The following is an 18,730-nucleotide window of genomic DNA, read 5'->3' as shown; positions in this document are numbered from 1 at the left end:
ATATTAAATATATTTATATAAAAAATATAAGAATGTAAATATAAAAACGTATACACATATGTAAATATATAGGCCTACAGTAAAAAATATATAAGTATATACTGTATGTGTGTGCATTTATATATATATACATATTTAAAATACACACTACACATACATATATAATGTAAACAAATTTTTTTATAATTTAAAATAAATATATACAATTAATGGCTATTAGTGCTGTCAAACAATTAATCGTTATTAATCGCATTCAAACTAAATATTTTTGTTTACATAATATTTTTACATTTATTATGTATATAAATACAAACATTTATTTATATATAAATACATGTAATATAAAACATTAAAAAAAAATCTTAATTACATGCATGTGTGTATATTTATATATATACATAATAAATATACATTTGACACACACATATATTCTAAAAAAAATGCGTGGTGCCCATGTGGGTTAAGGTGTGGGTTTGCTCTGCCATGCCCCACAGAAAACCTGCAGTGGGCCCGCACAGTGGGAACTGACTCAAATGATTCGCGATCCCGCTCCGAACTCCCAAACTGACTCAAATGATTCGCGATCCCGCTACGAACTCCCGAACTGATTCAAAGGATTTGCGATGCCCAAACTGACTCAAATGATTCGCGATCCCGCTCCGAACTCCCGAACTGACTCAAATGATTCGCGAACCCGCTAAGAACTCCCGAACTGATTAAAATGATTCACAATCCCCAAAATGACTCAAATGATTCGCGAACCCACTTTGAACGTTCCGAACTCTCAAACAAATGATTCGCCAACCCGCTACGAACTCCCGAACTGACTCAAATGATTCTCGATCCCGCTCCGAACTCCCGAACTGACTCAAATGATTCGCGAACCCGCTAAGAACTCCCAAACTGATTAAAATGATTCACAATCCCCAAAATGACTCAAATGATTCGCGAACCCACTTTGAACGTTCCGAACTCTCAAACAAATGATTCGCCAACCCGCTACGAACTCCCGAACTGACTCAAATGATTCTCGATCCCGCTACGAACTCCCGAAATGATTCAAATGATTCGCGATCCCGCTCGGAACTCCCGAACTGACTCAAACTCTCCGAACTGAAATGTTTATAGATTGGTTATTTATTATGTGGTTTCACTGTTTGGATGGTGTTGTCTGCAAACAATGACAAATATTTTATCCACAATCTGTGTTTACGCCACCTTATACAATTACTAAAGTTCATTAGCAATTAATATTTTAATTAAAACATGTTTTAAGTTGTGATTTACAACCTCTCCAGCACTGGCACGTCATCGGACCTGTGGTTATCATGGCCTGAGGGGTGTCTCCACAGGCGTCCCTTATTTTTCTGTATTGTAGGTGGCAAACCTAGGTGTTGCATGTTGTAGTGCGCTGCTGTGTTGTCATATATGTGTGTAGGGCCTTGCTGTGCTGTTGCATATGTTTGTAGCACGTTGCTGTGGTGTTGAATATGTTTGTAGTGTGTTGCTGTGATGTTGCATATGTTTGAAGCACGTTGTAATGCTGTAGCATATGTTTGTAGCTCGTTGCTGTGGTGTTGCTATGTTTGTAGTGCATTGCTGTGGTGTTGCATATGTTTGTAGCGCGTTGCTATGCTGTTGCATATGTTTGTAGCGCGTTGCTATGCTGTTCCATATGTTTTTAGTGCACTGCTATGGTGTTGCATATGTTTGTAGCGCGTTGCTATGCTGTTGCATATGTTTGTAGCGCGTTGCTATGCTGTTGCATATGTTTGTAGCGCGTTGCTATGCTGTTGCATATGTTTGTAGTGCGTTGCTATGATGTTGCATATTTTTGTAGTGTGTTGCTATGATGTTGCATATGTTTGAAGCATGTTGCTGTGGGGTTAAATATGTTTATAGTGCGTTGCTGTGCTGTTAGGTTTGTAGCTCGTTGCTGTTGAATATGTTTGTAGTGTGTTGCTATGCTGTAGCATATGTTTGTAGCTCTTTGCTGTGGTGTTGCTATGTTTGTAGTACGTTGCTATGCTGTTGCATATGTTTGTAATGCATTGCTGTGGGGTTGCTATGTTTGTAGCGCGTTGCTATGCTGTTGAATATGTTTGTAGTGTGTTGCTGTGATGTTGCATATGTTTGAAGCACGTTGCTGTGGTGTTAAATATGTTTATAGCGCGTTGCTGTGCTGTTTCGATATGTTTGTAGTGCATTGCTGTGGTGTTGCATATGTTTGTAGTGTGTTGCTATGCTGTTGCATATGTTTGTAATGCATTGCTATGCTGTTGAATATGTTTGTAGTGTGTTGCTGTGATGTTGCATATGTTTGAAGCACGTTGCTGTGGTGTTAAATGTTTATAACGCGTTGTTGTGCTGTTTAGATAGGTTTGTAGCTCGTTGCTGTGCTGTTGCAGATGTTTGTAGTGTGTTGCGTATGTGTGTAGCGTGTTGCTGTGCTGTCATATATGTGTGTAGCGCGTTGCTGTGCTGTTGCATATGTTTGTAGAGCATTGCTATGATGTTGCATATGTTTGTAGTGCATTGCTATGCTGTTGCATATGTTTGTAGCCTATGGTATAGTGTTGCATATGTTTGTAGCATGTTGCTATGATGTTGCATATGTTTGTAGTGCGTTGCTGTGGTGTTGCATATGTTTGTAGCACGTTGCTATGATGTTGCATATGTTTGTAGTGCATTGCTGTGCTGTTGCATATGTTTGTAGGTAGCGCGTTGTTGTGCTGTCATATATGTGTGTAGCGCATTGCTATGATGTTGCATAGCGTATTGCTATGATTTTGCATATGTTTGTAGCATGTTGCTGTGGTGTGGCATATGTTTGTAGCGCGTTGCTATGCTGTTGCATATGTTTGTAGCACGTTGCTATGGTGTTGCATATGTTTGTAGTGCATTGCTGTGGTGTTGCATATGTTTGTAGCGCGTTGCTATGCTGTTGCATATGTTTGTAGCGCGTTGCTATGCTGTTGCATATGTTTTTAGTGCACTGCTATGGTGTTGCATATGTTTGTAGCGCGTTGCTATGCTGTTGCATATGTTTGTAGCGCGTTGCTATGCTGTTGCATATGTTTGTAGCGCGTTGCTATGCTGTTGCATATGTTTTTAGTGCATTGCTATGCTGTTGCATATGTTTGTAGCGCGTTGCTGTGCTGTTGCATATGTTTGTAGGTAGCGCGTTGTTGTGCTGTCATATATGTGTGTAGCGCATTGCTATGATGTTGCATAGCGTATTGCTATGATTTTGCATATGTTTGTAGCATGTTGCTGTGGTGTGGCATATGTTTGTAGCACGTTGCTATGCTGTTGCATATGTTTGTAGTGCGTTGCTGTGGTGTTGCATATGTTTGTAGCACGTTGCTATGATGTTGCATATGTTTGTAGTGCATTGCTGTGCTGTTGCATATGTTTGTAGGTAGCGCGTTGTTGTGCTGTCATATATGTGTGTAGCGCATTGCTATGATGTTGCATAGCGTATTGCTATGATTTTGCATATGTTTGTAGCATGTTGCTGTGGTGTGGCATATGTTTGTAGCGCGTTGCTATGCTGTTGCATATGTTTGTAGCACGTTGCTATGGTGTTGCATATGTTTGTAGTGCATTGCTGTGGTGTTGCATGTTTGTAGCGCGTTGCTGTGGTGTTAAATATGTTTATAGCGCGTTGCTGTGCTGTTTCGATATGTTTGTAGTGCATTGCTGTGGTGTTGCATATGTTTGTAGTGTGTTGCTATGCTGTTGCATATGTTTGTAATGCATTGCTATGCTGTTGAATATGTTTGTAGTGTGTTGCTGTGATGTTGCATATGTTTGAAGCACGTTGCTGTGGTGTTAAATGTTTATAACGCGTTGTTGTGCTGTTTAGATAGGTTTGTAGCTCGTTGCTGTGCTGTTGCAGATGTTTGTAGTGTGTTGCGTATGTGTGTAGCGTGTTGCTGTGCTGTCATATATGTGTGTAGCGCGTTGCTGTGCTGTTGCATATGTTTGTAGAGCATTGCTATGATGTTGCATATGTTTGTAGTGCATTGCTATGCTGTTGCATATGTTTGTAGCCTATGGTATAGTGTTGCATATGTTTGTAGCATGTTGCTATGATGTTGCATATGTTTGTAGTGCGTTGCTGTGGTGTTGCATATGTTTGTAGCACGTTGCTATGATGTTGCATATGTTTGTAGTGCATTGCTGTGCTGTTGCATATGTTTGTAGGTAGCGCGTTGTTGTGCTGTCATATATGTGTGTAGCGCATTGCTATGATGTTGCATAGCGTATTGCTATGATTTTGCATATGTTTGTAGCATGTTGCTGTGGTGTGGCATATGTTTGTAGCGCGTTGCTATGCTGTTGCATATGTTTGTAGCACGTTGCTATGGTGTTGCATATGTTTGTAGTGCATTGCTGTGGTGTTGCATATGTTTGTAGCGCGTTGCTATGCTGTTGCATATGTTTGTAGCGCGTTGCTATGCTGTTGCATATGTTTTTAGTGCACTGCTATGGTGTTGCATATGTTTGTAGCGCGTTGCTATGCTGTTGCATATGTTTGTAGCGCGTTGCTATGCTGTTGCATATGTTTGTAGCGCGTTGCTATGCTGTTGCATATGTTTTTAGTGCATTGCTATGCTGTTGCATATGTTTGTAGCGCGTTGCTGTGCTGTTGCATATGTTTGTAGGTAGCGCGTTGTTGTGCTGTCATATATGTGTGTAGCGCATTGCTATGATGTTGCATAGCGTATTGCTATGATTTTGCATATGTTTGTAGCATGTTGCTGTGGTGTGGCATATGTTTGTAGCACGTTGCTATGCTGTTGCATATGTTTGTAGTGCGTTGCTGTGGTGTTGCATATGTTTGTAGCACGTTGCTATGATGTTGCATATGTTTGTAGTGCATTGCTGTGCTGTTGCATATGTTTGTAGGTAGCGCGTTGTTGTGCTGTCATATATGTGTGTAGCGCATTGCTATGATGTTGCATAGCGTATTGCTATGATTTTGCATATGTTTGTAGCATGTTGCTGTGGTGTGGCATATGTTTGTAGCGCGTTGCTATGCTGTTGCATATGTTTGTAGCACGTTGCTATGGTGTTGCATATGTTTGTAGTGCATTGCTGTGGTGTTGCATGTTTGTAGCGCGTTGCTATGCTGTTGCATATGTTTGTAGCGCGTTGCTATGCTGTTGCATATGTTTGTAGCACGTTGCTATGGTGTTGCATATGTTTGTAGCGCGTTGCTATGCTGTTGCATATGTTTGTAGCGCGTTGCTATGCTGTTGCATATGTTTGTAGCGCGTTGCTATGCTGTTGCATATGTTTGTAGCGCGTTGCTATGCTGTTGCATATGTTTTTAGTGCATTGCTATGCTGTTGCATATGTTTGTAGCGCGTTGCTGTGCTGTTGCATATGTTTGTAGGTAGCGCGTTGTTGTGCTGTCATATATGTGTGTAGCGCATTGCTATGATGTTGCATATGTTTTTAGTGCATTGCTATGCTGTTGCATATGTTTGTAGTGCATTGCTGTGCTGTTGCATATGTTTGTAGGTAGCGCGTTGTTGTGCTGTCATATATGTGTGTAGCGCATTGCTATGATGTTGCATAGCGTATTGCTATGATTTTGCATATGTTTGTAGCATGTTGCTGTGGTGTGGCATATGTTTGTAGCGCGTTGCTATGCTGTTGCATATGTTTGTAGCACGTTGCTATGGTGTTGCATATGTTTGTAGTGCATTGCTGTGGTGTTGCATGTTTGTAGCGCGTTGCTATGCTGTTGCATATGTTTGTAGCGCGTTGCTATGCTGTTGCATATGTTTGTAGCACGTTGCTATGGTGTTGCATATGTTTGTAGCGCGTTGCTATGCTGTTGCATATGTTTGTAGCGCGTTGCTATGCTGTTGCATATGTTTGTAGCGCGTTGCTATGCTGTTGCATATGTTTGTAGCGCGTTGCTATGCTGTTGCATATGTTTTTAGTGCATTGCTATGCTGTTGCATATGTTTGTAGCGCGTTGCTGTGCTGTTGCATATGTTTGTAGGTAGCGCGTTGTTGTGCTGTCATATATGTGTGTAGCGCATTGCTATGATGTTGCATAGCGTATTGCTATGATTTTGCATATGTTTGTAGCATGTTGCTGTGGTGTGGCATATGTTTGTAGCGCGTTGCTATGCTGTTGCATATGTTTGTAGCACGTTGCTATGGTGTTGCATATGTTTGTAGCACGTTGCTATGGTGTTGCATATGTTTGTAGTGCATTGCTGTGGTGTTGCATGTTTGTAGCGCGTTGCTATGCTGTTGCATATGTTTGTAGCGCGTTGCTATGCTGTTGCATATGTTTGTAGCACGTTGCTATGGTGTTGCATATGTTTGTAGTGCATTGCTGTGGTGTTGCATGTTTGTAGCGCGTTGCTATGCTGTTGCATATGTTTGTAGCGCGTTGCTATGCTGTTGCATATGTTTGTAGCACGTTGCTATGGTGTTGCATATGTTTGTAGCGCGTTGCTATGCTGTTGCATATGTTTGTAGCGCGTTGCTATGCTGTTGCATATGTTTGTAGCGCGTTGCTATGCTGTTGCATATGTTTGTAGCGCGTTGCTATGCTGTTGCATATGTTTTTAGTGCATTGCTATGCTGTTGCATATGTTTGTAGCGCGTTGCTGTGCTGTTGCATATGTTTGTAGGTAGCGCGTTGTTGTGCTGTCATATATGTGTGTAGCGCATTGCTATGATGTTGCATAGCGTATTGCTATGATTTTGCATATGTTTGTAGCATGTTGCTGTGGTGTGGCATATGTTTGTAGCACGTTGCTATGCTGTTGCATATGTTTGTAGCGCGTTGCTATGCTGTTGCATATGTTTGTAGCACGTTGCTATGGTGTTGCATATGTTTGTAGTGCGTTGCTATGCTGTTGCATATGTTTGTAGCACGTTGCTATGGTGTTGCATATGTTTGTAGTGCATTGCTGTGGTGTTGCATGTTTGTAGCGCGTTGCTATGCTGTTGCATATGTTTGTAGCGCGTTGCTATGCTGTTGCATATGTTTGTAGCGCGTTGCTATGCTGTTGCATATGTTTGTAGCACGTTGCTATGGTGTTGCATATGTTTGTAGCGCGTTGCTATGCTGTTGCATATGTTTGTAGCACGTTGCTATGGTGTTGCATATGTTTGTAGTGCATTGCTATGCTGTTGCATATGTTTGTAGCGCGTTGCTATGCTGTTGCATATGTTTGTAGTGCGTTGCATATGTTTGTAGTGCATTGCTGTGGTGTTGCTATGTTTGTAGCACGTTGCTATTGTGTTGCATATGTTTGTAGTGCGTTGCTGTGGTGTTGCATATGTTTGTAGCACGTTGCTATGCTGTGGCATATGTTTGTAGCGCGTTGCTATGCTGTTGCATATGTTTGTAGTGCATTGCTATGCTGTTGCATATGTTTGTAGTGCGTTGCTGTGGTGTTGCATATGTTTGTAGCGCGTTGCTATGATGTTGCATATGTTTGTAGCGCATTGCTGTGCTGTTGCATATGTTTGTATCGCGTTGCTGTGCTGTTGCATATGTTTGTAGCACGTTGCTATGGTGTTGCATATGTTTGTAGTGCGTTGCTATGGTGTTGCTATGTTTGTAGTGCATTGCTATGGTGTTGCATATGTTTGTAGCATGTTGCTGTGGTGTTGCTATGTTTGTAGCACGTTGCTATGGTGTTGCATATGTTTGTAGTGCGTTGCTATGGTGTTGCATATGTTTGTAGCACGTTGCTATGGTGTTGCATATGTTTGTAGTGCATTGCTATGGTTTTGCATATGTTTGTAGTGCATTGCTATGGTGTTGCATATGTTTGTAGCATGTTGCTGTGGTGTTGCTATGTTTGTAGCACGTTGCTATGCTGTTGCATATGTTTGCAGTGCGTTGCTTTGGTGTTGCATATGTTTGTAGCGCGTTGCTATGCTGTTGCATATGTTTGTAGCGCGTTGCTGTGGTGTTGCTATGTTTGTAGCACGTTGTTATGCTGTTGCATATGTTTGTAGCGCGTTGCTATGCTGTTGCATATGTTTGTAGCGTGTTGCTGTGGTGTTGCATATGTTTGTAGCATGTTGCTGTGGTGTTGCTATGTTTGTAGCACGTTGTTATGCTGTTGCATATGTTTGTAGCGCGTTGCTATGCTGTTGCATATGTTTGTAGCGTGTTGCTGTGGTGTTGCATATTTTTGTAGCGTGTTGCTGTGGTGTTGCTATGTTTGTAGCACGTTGTTATGCTGTTGCATATGTTTGTAGCGCGTTGCTATGCTGTTGCATATGTTTGTAGCGTGTTGCTGTGGTGTTGCATATGTTTGTAGTGTGTTGCTTTGGTGTTGCATATGTTTGTAGCGCGTTGCTATGCTGTTGCATATGTTTGTAGCGTGTTGCTGTGGTGTTGCTATGTTTGTAGCACGTTGTTATGCTGTTGCATATGTTTGTAGCGCGTTGCTATGCTGTTGCATATGTTTGTAGCGTGTTGCTGTGGTGTTGCATATTTTTGAAGCACGTTGCTGTGGTGTTAAATATATTTATAGCGCGTTACGGTGCTGTTGCATATGTTTGTAGTGCATTGCTATGGTGTTGCATATTTTTGTAGTGTGTTGCGGTGATGTTGCATATGTTTGAAGCACGTTGCTGTGGGGTTAAAATAAATATGTTTATAGCGCGTTGCTGTGCTGTTAGGTTTGTAGCTCGTTGCTGTTGAATATGTTTGTAGTGTGTTGCTATGCTGTAGCATATGTTTGTAGCTCTTTGCTGTGGTGTTGCTATGTTTGTAGCACGTTGTTATGCTGTTGCATATGTTTGTAGCGCGTTGCTATGCTGTTGCATATGTTTGTAGCGTGTTGCTGTGGTGTTGCATATGTTTGTAGCATGTTGCTGTGGTGTTGCTATGTTTGTAGCACGTTGTTATGCTGTTGTATATGTTTGTAGTGTGTTGCTGTGATGTTGCATATGTTTGAAGCGCGTTGCTATGGTGTTGCTATGTTTGTAGCGCGTTGCTGTGGTATTGTGTATTCTGTGTGATTGCCAAGTCTCTGTGATATTCAGCTCTGTGTAATGATCATGTGAGTGGTTCTGGGTTTCTGCAGTGATGGTGGTCTGTGAGTTTGTAATGACCCCCTCAGGACCTCAATTCCTGCGGCTGCTTCTGAATGACCCTCTGCATGACAGTCACAGTAAAACCAGAGATGGAAATTAGCCACTAATTAACAAGCTTGTAATTATGTTCTAGATTCATCACAGTTAATAATTATGGTGCTTTAAAGAACCTAGAAAGTATGACACTAATTTGAAGTAACTGATGCTAATAGGTTCCATATGATCCATATAAATGAAAATTAATGAAATTAAAATACTGTCACAATCTAAAACACATCTATAATAAGGACAAAATCGGATTCTATTTCAAATATTTTATAATTTCTATTTCAGATGTATTATATTATCCACATTATTTATGGGGTGATATTAATCTTTAATTTATGAAAATACTGTACATTAATTTTAAATAATAGTTTTGCTTATATATTATGAAAATAACACAAAGCAGTGCAAAACTATGTATTTATACCATGCAAAAATATAATGTATGTATCAAATAAATTATCATTTATATTTCACAATTCATTATTTTTGGGTGGAGAAAGTAATTGAATATATAATGCAATATTATGAAAACACCGTAAATTAATCTTAATAAAACAAAATCAAAAATTAGCTATATATTATTGTTAAATATATTTTAATATTATATTTATAATGTAAACATATTTTAACATAAAATAAAGTTAATTAGCATACGGATTACCGACCAATTACCAATGAAACCATGTAAATAGATTTAATATAACCTAATAATTTATATTTTTTTAAAAATTAATTTATATTTTACAATTATTTGTCAACTATATATATATATATATATATATATATATATATATATATATATATATATATATATATATATATATATATATATATTATTTTATATATATAATAAAGTATTATGATTTTTTTTATAAATAAACTAATTATATTTTTGTTAACTATATTGTAAATATAATTATTTTGAGCGACTATTGAAATAAAATCATCAGTGTTCATTTGTATATGAATAATAACTGAATATAACGTCAAAATCTTTTAGTATGTAAAATGACTATTATATACAATAATAGTAATAAGACAAAAGACAGACATGTCTCCTCATTAATAGATGTTTATTGACCTTTATTAGCACATTAGAGTGAAGAAACAAATGCACATAAAATGAATAAAAAAGAGCATGTTTGAGGGTTTTTAGGCATCTTTAGCTGTTTTGTGATTTGTCATGTCTCACCCTCCTTTTACACTGAACAAATGAATCCAGTAAACGCAGTAAAAGGCCAGTTTGTGTGACATTTGTACTTGTGCTTTGTCTTATTTGCTGAAATGGTTTCTTGGCTCCTGAGTGGAGCAGAATAAATGGCAACAGTTTGATAAATGACATCTAGATGAGACATTCTGGTCCAGATTAGTTTTCCCGGAACACTGCTTTTTTCTTTGTGTGTTTAGCTGAGTTTCAAAACTTTATATTCAGTCTGCATTTTAAAAGAGTTTGATTCAGTTTGACGTAGTGAGTGGCGCTCGTCACTGATGAATCAGACATAATCATCCTTCGATATACTTCCTTCCCAAACCTATATATATAACACTGTTTAAAAGATTAGGATCAGTATGACTTTTATTTAAAGAAATTAATTTTCAAAAGTAACCATGAATACATTTATATAATATATGAAAATAAAATAGAAATAAATATATTAACTGTTTTCAACATTGATAATCCCAAAAGTTTCTTGAGCTGCAGATTTCCGAAGGATAATGTGACACTGAAGACTGGAGTAATGATGCTGAAAATTCAGATTTGATCAGAGAAATAAATTAAATTTTACTATATATAACAATAGAATACTGTAGTTTTGAATTGTAAAAATATTTCAGATTTTGTATTGTATTTTCTGTTAAATATATCCAGCCTTGTTGAACAGAAGAAACAAAAACATTATAAAAGCAAAACCATACTTCTCATTGAAAATCATTTTGGGTTGTTCTGTGATATTTTTGTGGTGAAATAAATACATAGATTAAAAAATAGTAAATGCCATTTATATAAAGTTACAGTAATGCAAACTTAAAAAAAAAAACAACAACCTATTTCTCATTTTTGAACTCTCACCATTGAAATATAATACAACGAAGATTATATTAGTCAAAAGTCAAAAGATTTTACTAATATGCAAACTGATCTCTGTGTGAAAATAATATGATTTTTTCCAAAGTAATTTTTACCCCCTTGTAATTTGGCTCATTTTGACCTGCAATACAAAATAATGGATTACTCTTATTCTTTGCATTTAATATGGCTTTTATTTTGTTTTTTCTTTAGGAAAAATATTAACAAAATCAAACCTTTTTACCAACTATTTCTTTGATTTGATGCTGAATCAACACTGTTTTCTCTTGAGCGCAGTGCATGTTTTTGCACGGAGGTTTTCTACCAGGTTTTGATATAAGAAGAGGCAGTTATGGTACTTTAACATATCAATCATACCAGTGTTGATCAATCCCAGTAGCTTTAAAATACATCTGCTCCATATCTAAACTAAACCCATCAGCTGTTTTACTGCCGTTATAAACCGTTGAGCCAGAGATCAGTGTTTGCTCCTCACCATAGATTGTAGACTTTGTAGCAATCTATAACTTTAATATGCTGCTTGAATGATTCACATTCAGATTGTATATACAGTATGACACTGTGGTCTACATGTTCCTGTTTTGGTGGCATTACTCTGACATCAGATTAAATTAGAGTTTGAATGATGTCGGTCGGATATGAGCACTTTTATGCATTTCCTCACTGATCACCTTGTTTTGACAAGAAAAACGCGGTAACATTTCCCGGATGTGCTGTTGATGTAGGGGTCATCTGCGGTTCACATCGTCACGGCGGTAATTAGACTTCATTAGGAATGATGGGATACTCCTGATGAAACTGTATGTTAAGAATAGCATACTATATAAACTATGCACACTGCAAATTGGCAGAAAGAATGGATTATGCTGTACTTATTACAAACTGTAATTGTCTAAATGAATCGCATTCCCACAATGCAATGCACCTGACATGACTTTCCATTTGCAGCTTTTTTCAAATTAACCGAAAGTGTTATCCGCTCTGATTCTTAATGTCCTTTTTGACAAAAATTGGTTTAAAAATACAAAGCAACCCTATTTATCCTCAATGCATCCAACAATTATTCAAAATATATTATAAAATAAACATTATCTGAAATAATAGTAATAATATAATAAAAATAATTATATTTTCAATATAAAACAATAATAATATAAAAAAATCTAATTTGTTTACCTTAATGTTCTAAAATAACTAAATCTAGAATAAGATGAATAAAAATATATAAACATATTTTTTAAAAAGAATGAAAAGAAAAACTACAAAATCTAATTAAACAAACACTACACAATTGCTAAAACTTTACCTAAAATGAAAAATTAAATTAAAAAAACTATGCAAGTGTTTTTTTCTTTTTTTACTTTAATTCTTTTTATTTTGCTGTCCTAAATATGCACCATTATTACGGTCTGTTGCATTTTATCATGTGCATTTATCATCATATTCATCCTGCTGTTTGTGAGCCATTAGAGCCATTTAAACTCATTATAGATTGTTACAGTACTTCCTGAAGTTTATGGGATTGAACTATTACACGGACTAGACCAGAACTAAAGTATTGCACCAACTAGAGTCTGGTTCTAGAACATTTGCAATAGATATTTCTGAAAGAGAATTAAAGTGCACCTTTTATGTAAAATCCACTTTTACATGGTGTTTGGACAGAAATGTGTGTTAGCAGTGTGTGAACACAACCACCCTGCAATGATAAAAATACACCCGCTACTTATTTTTAATCCCCTTTAAACCAAGTCAGAAAAAAAAGAAAAGAAAAGCTTTTTTTTTTTTTGACACATCCTAAAAAACGACATTTTACAGCTGTAATAATAAATGATCTGTTGGGTATTTTGGGCTGAAACTTCACAGACACATTCTGGGGACACCCAAGACCAATATTGCTTCTTGCAAACATGTTCAATGTTATCATATTCACAGAATGAGGTTTAATGACAGTGAGGTTTTTGTTCTTATGGTAAGTAATGGAGTTTAATCAGCTGCCCGCGTGAATGAGCGTACATCCCTGAAGTGAACCGTTTCTCTGTCCGCTGGCTCTCGTGGTGTCGTCACATTTATTGGCAGTAAAGGTCATACTTCAGTCTGGCTCCGAGATTTGTTCCAGCTAGTTTGGCTTGGAAGAGCTCATCCATCTGTTTGCTCTGGGCATCAGAAAAATGATTCTTCCAGTCGCCCACCTCACCTGAAGACGAAACATGTGACCGGAGAACACAAAGGAATCCTTTAATGTAAATGATGTAAATAAGAGCTTTTTAATTTCAATACGGTTTTATTTTTAATGCTACTAGCCACACACTGCAGAGTTTCTGGATTGACCGCTGTATTTAAAGAAATAGTTCATCCCAAAAAAATTAAATGGTCATCATTTTATTACCCTCAAACTTAAGTTAAGATATTTTGAATAATGTGGGAATTTAAAAAAATATACAATGGAGGTCAATGGGGACCAGAAGCCGTTTGTTTGTTTGTTTGTTGATTGTGTTGTTGTTTTTTAGCTATCCTTTTAAATTCCGATTTGAATTCAAAAATGTGATTATTGAAACTGATAACCATGGCAAAAGATAGGAGAAAAATATCTGACACCTTATGTCAGAATAGATCTGTGCATCAAGTCTTTTTTAGCAGTATAATTTTGATATTTTAGTCATCAGCTTTAAGCTGATTTTAGCAGATGATTTAACCGTATTAATAATTTTCATTTTTTTGTGAATTTTTTTTTTTTTTTTTGTGTGTGTAAAAATAAATGTTTGGTTTAAAATATAGAGGTAATTTACAAACAATTTTTTTTTTATATATATATATATATATTTTTTTTATGATCAAATATTATGGAAGCCCATTTCGACAAATGTAAAAATAATGACTTTTTATCACAAGTGACTTTACATCTCGTAATCTTCGAATTGTAAGATATAAATAACTTTCAAGTCATAATCTTCACTTGTATGTAAAGAATGCTGCAACTTATGGATTCGAGGATGAACATCTGAGTCGATTCGATCTGAGATCCATCATGAAGGTTTTATTTTTTACCTTTCCTGAAGAAGATGCTGCCAGTATTGCCATGAGACTTCTGGGAGTTTTCCAGCATGGCGCTGAACGTACTTTCTCCAGCGATGCTGCTGACCTGCTCATCGGTCAGAGGAAGGCTGAAGAACCCTGAGATGTTCTTCACACCTTCAGACAGGTTCTGCATGAACAGCAGGACAGTCTCAGATGTGACAACTCAAACAGGTCTCTGTACCACAACAGCTTAAAAAGTCATTTATTTACTTCTTAATACACCGATAATAACGGTTATGTTATTTAATCATTGCACATTCGTTTGCTTCAAATTCGGTTAAAGTTTCACTATGAAGCAGTCAATGAAACCTCTACCTGTTTTAGTTCCTCATATGTCACGATCATCACGTTTGGGTCGTCTAAACGTTTCTCCCAGGCGAGAGCGTGATCAAAATAAGAGCCCCAGGCAACTGAAGAGGAAACAAAAACAACATAAAAACATAAATAACTTTAGTCCTACATAACATTAATTTAAATATTTCAGTATTCAGTGTTTTCCCACCTTCACCAGCCATGAAGTCTGAGAAGAACTTGTCCCACGGCCCAGCGTTGGGCAGAACCGGGTTCTTGTTCATGAAATGATAGTAAGAGACGAGTGTGTCTTTCGGGTTTCTGAACACCACCAGAATCTGAAAACAGACCATGTAGAAGATGAGAGAAAAAATACGTTCTGCTCTTATCTGAATTCATCTTTATTCCTAGTAAACAAATTACGTGAAACTAGTTCCTAGTTTTTTTTTTTTTTTAGCATGCAACTTTTGAACCAAAATGCATAGAATAGTAATTCACCTGATGCATTATGCAATAGTTTTATAATTTGTCCAAATTCAGTTATCCTCTATACTGTCTAAATAATATTCAGTCAAAGTTATGATTTTGGTTACATCCAACATCACCAACTATAGTCAAATTATGATTATTTTCTCCCCTTGTATAGATAGAAATTATGTTTACTATAATTCAAAAGTTTGCTCAAGTCTGAATTGACTTGATCAATAATACACTGAAAACAATAACACTGTGTTATTATAACAATTTAAAATAACTGTGTTGTATGTGAATATATACATTTTAAAAGGTAATTGATCAAAGCTGTATTTTCAGCATCATTCCTCCAGTCTTCAGTGTCACATGATCTTCAGAAATCATTTTAATGTACTGATTTGATGCACAAGAAACATTTCTGATTATTATCAATGTTGAAAACAGTTGTGCTGCCCAATATTGTTGTGAAAACAGCGCCGAGAAGAAAGTTCAAATGGCTCTACTATCACTTTTGATCAGTTTAATGCACCCTTGCTGAATTGAAGTATTAATTCCTCTACAAAAGACATCATACTGCACCAAAACTGAACATATGTTCTATAAGAGTTAATGTGAATGCCATCGGTGTGTTTGGCGCTTGTGTAGTTGGTATCTAGTGTCATGTGACCTCTCCAGTGTGGGTCAAAGTGCACTCACTGACCTTTGGTTTCTTAGTAAAGAACGAGGGAGGGATGTTGTCAGGGTGCAGATGTGTTCCCAGAAGCCTCCGTGGAGGCATTTCAGCCAGTTTCTGTCACACAAACAGTGTGAAACTATAATATTGCACTGATGTTTTTGAGTCTTCAGGGTTAACATTTCCAGAATTGCTGATTGTTTGAGCGGTTACTGACCTCTTGAACATCTGGAGGTAAAAACTCAACCAGAGGGAGTCTTTCAAGCTGGATCTCATTCTTCCCAGTGGAAGCATTCAAGATTTTACTCAAGACTGACAGCATCCAGTTAAAACCTGTTAGAAATCAGTTACAAACAGTTTTAGGATGTATAAAGCATTCTTATAGTATAATTACATATTATATTATATATAAAGCATTCAATGTAAATTGTGGCATTGAATTAATTCCAATAATATCTGCATGTTATTAAAACTGCTTTTTGTAAATTGTCACATTCAGTTTGTAAAAAACAATTCTTATGTAAATTAGCTTGGGCGCATCAATTTTCACCAGTGATTGATTTTCATGAATGCATGACACTGCTTGACATTGAGCATAATTTGCTCATTATTACATAAGAATCATAAATGTGTGTTGTGCATTGAAGAGAATCGGGATACGTGAGGTTGTTTGATTAAGGAACGAAAGATCTGGGTATGTGTGTTAAAGGCAACATGTCAATCTTTAATATCTAGGTTAGAGCTGTTAAATAAGTCTTTGCAACAAGGTTTCATTCATGAAACACAAGCAGAATGAAAGTATGAATGCTTGCATAGACACTGTAAATTCTCACAATAAATCCATGACAAGAATTGCCTTTGTAAAATCATTCTGTGTGTCAATATTAATGCAAATCATTAAAAAGACAGTTTTGAGTTTGTAAATCTGCATTATGTAAATTGTCACTTTCAATGCGATGTCATCATTTTCAGTGTGAATGGTTTGTAAAAACCAATTCTTATGTAAATTCGCTTGGGCGCACCAATTTACACCAGTGTTTGAGTTTCACGAACGCACAGAATCACTTCAGTCTTCAGCGTCCAGTATTGCAGTTGCACGAGTCAGTAATGCAGGAGAAATCCTGTGAAAAACATTACAAAAGAAGGCAATGCAATCTAACATGTAACTTGACTCCACCAGCAGCCTTTGCACTAGTTTAAGGACTCGTAGATTCAACTTTTTCTTCATGCACGTCTTACAGAAACAAACGTACACCTGTCTGGTTTAACTCACCACATTTAGGGTATGCCACCAGGATAAGGTCATCCTCTCTGGCCTCCAGCTCTTGTAACTTGTCCAGGGTCTCTGGAGGGCTGAGGATCGAGGAGTACAGGATTCCCTCGCGCTTGTAAAGCTTGTCTTCGTCCTTCATCTGAGCTGCCCTCTCCATAGTAGACTTTAATTCATTTATAGCTGGTACTTGACTCATCTTGGCGGTGGATTCTCGTCCTGGTGAGGTTCAGATTCACACACACACACACACACACACACAGTATTTATGCTGTAGGTCAGGAAGGAGAATGCTGTAGATCCTCCCACAGATATGGCTCGCGTGAGAAATCTCCATTTCTGGTCCCTTGAGTCAACACAAGGGCTCGGAGTCAGTCTGATTGATTACTGCGTGCAAGACACACACAGCAGAACTACACCAGCTAGCTTTCTTGAAAAGCTGGTTTTGGCAGAGGTGAAGGGTAAACTGTAATCAGTAGTCAGTTCATGAGGTCAGCTGCTGAACAGACGCTAAACTCACTCAATGTGAAGCAGTGTACAAATACTTTTCTCTTGAGATTTATAAGATCTTATTCTTGTTTTTTTGTACAAAAAAGTTGTAAATAAAACAAAAATTTAAAAGAAAATACTTCAAAATTTCATGTTACTTCAATGTGCTTCTTTTGTAATTGTTTATGAAAAATAATCAGAAAGTAGTTTCTACAGCATTTTTTTTTTTCGATGTACATGTTAAAGGAATGCCTGTGGTCCATGCAAAAATGAAAATTTGCTGCAATTATGCACCCTCAGGCAGTCCTAGATGTAGGAAATGTAGGATTCCTTCACTTGATGTGAATGGGTGCCGTGAGAATGAGAGTCCAGAGAGGTGATAAAAACATCACAATAATCCTCCTTTTGAAGCCAGAGGTTGCGTGTTTGTAGGGAACAAATCCATGAGTAAGATGATTTTAATTTCAAACCGCTGCTTCAAGATAAAATATGAGTGAAAAGTGTTCTGGTCTGAATCGAGAGAGAAATCTGCACGGATCCAGCACCGTTTACAGTTCAAAACACCTTTAAATAAATATGTTGGTGGATTTTGATGTGAGAGATGACAGCAGATGGGCTTTTCACTGGAGGAAGTGTTGTTATGGATTATGGGTTTTAGCCAGAAGCAGTGGTTTGAAGTTAAAAGCATCTTGATGGATTTAACACGCAGTTTTTGTCTTCTCCAGATGTGAACTGATGAACTGGCTGTGTATTATTGTGTTGTTTTTATCAGCTGTTTGGACTCTCTTTCTGACGGCACCCATTCACTGCAGAGCATCCACTGATGAACAAATTATGCAATGGTACATTTCTCCAAACCTGATGAAGGTTTTATATATATTTTGTTTTTCATTTTTCCACTTATCATAATAGTTTACTAGGCTGTATAAAAGCTCTGCATGATCCAGTTTGATATACTAGTACGTTTAATCTTTAAACTTGTATTTCAATCTCATGAAAACATGGATATATTTCATTCAGAAGAAAAAGAACATTAAAAATGCATTTTGCATTGTGTTTAATCTCTTTAAATATCTTCCTTTCTTTCATTCTTTCTCTCTTTCTTTCTTTCTTCCTTTTTCTTTTTCTTTTTCTTTCTTCCTTACTTTATTCCTTTTACTTTCTTCTTTCCTTCCTTTTTCTTTCTTTGTTTCTTTCTTTATTCCTTCCTTTCTTTCTTTCT

The 18,730-nt window shown here is 37.0% G+C and overlaps 2 protein-coding genes across 2 annotated transcripts in view; one reads left to right on the top strand and one right to left on the bottom strand.

The window, feature by feature from the left end:
- Nucleotides 1–18,730, top strand: part of acyp2 (acylphosphatase 2, muscle type) — a 133,900-nt gene that overhangs the window by 11,167 nt on the left and 104,003 nt on the right. The window lies entirely within an intron of this gene.
- Nucleotides 13,009–17,282, bottom strand: LOC127968353 (sulfotransferase 6B1). The gene is made up of 7 exons (XM_052569517.1): nucleotides 17,023–17,282; nucleotides 15,967–16,082; nucleotides 15,777–15,866; nucleotides 14,814–14,940; nucleotides 14,627–14,721; nucleotides 14,282–14,438; nucleotides 13,009–13,430 (listed from the first exon to the last, which is right to left on the bottom strand). The coding sequence occupies exons 1-7, from the start codon at nucleotides 17,216–17,218 to the stop codon at nucleotides 13,303–13,305; spliced, it is 909 nt and encodes a 302-aa protein (XP_052425477.1). The 5' UTR covers nucleotides 17,219–17,282; the 3' UTR covers nucleotides 13,009–13,302.

The sequence above is a fragment of the Carassius gibelio genome, chromosome B11, assembly GCF_023724105.1.
Source record: "Carassius gibelio isolate Cgi1373 ecotype wild population from Czech Republic chromosome B11, carGib1.2-hapl.c, whole genome shotgun sequence".
Taxonomy (NCBI): domain Eukaryota; kingdom Metazoa; phylum Chordata; class Actinopteri; order Cypriniformes; family Cyprinidae; genus Carassius; species Carassius gibelio.
This window is presented reverse-complemented; position numbering and strand designations above follow the sequence as displayed.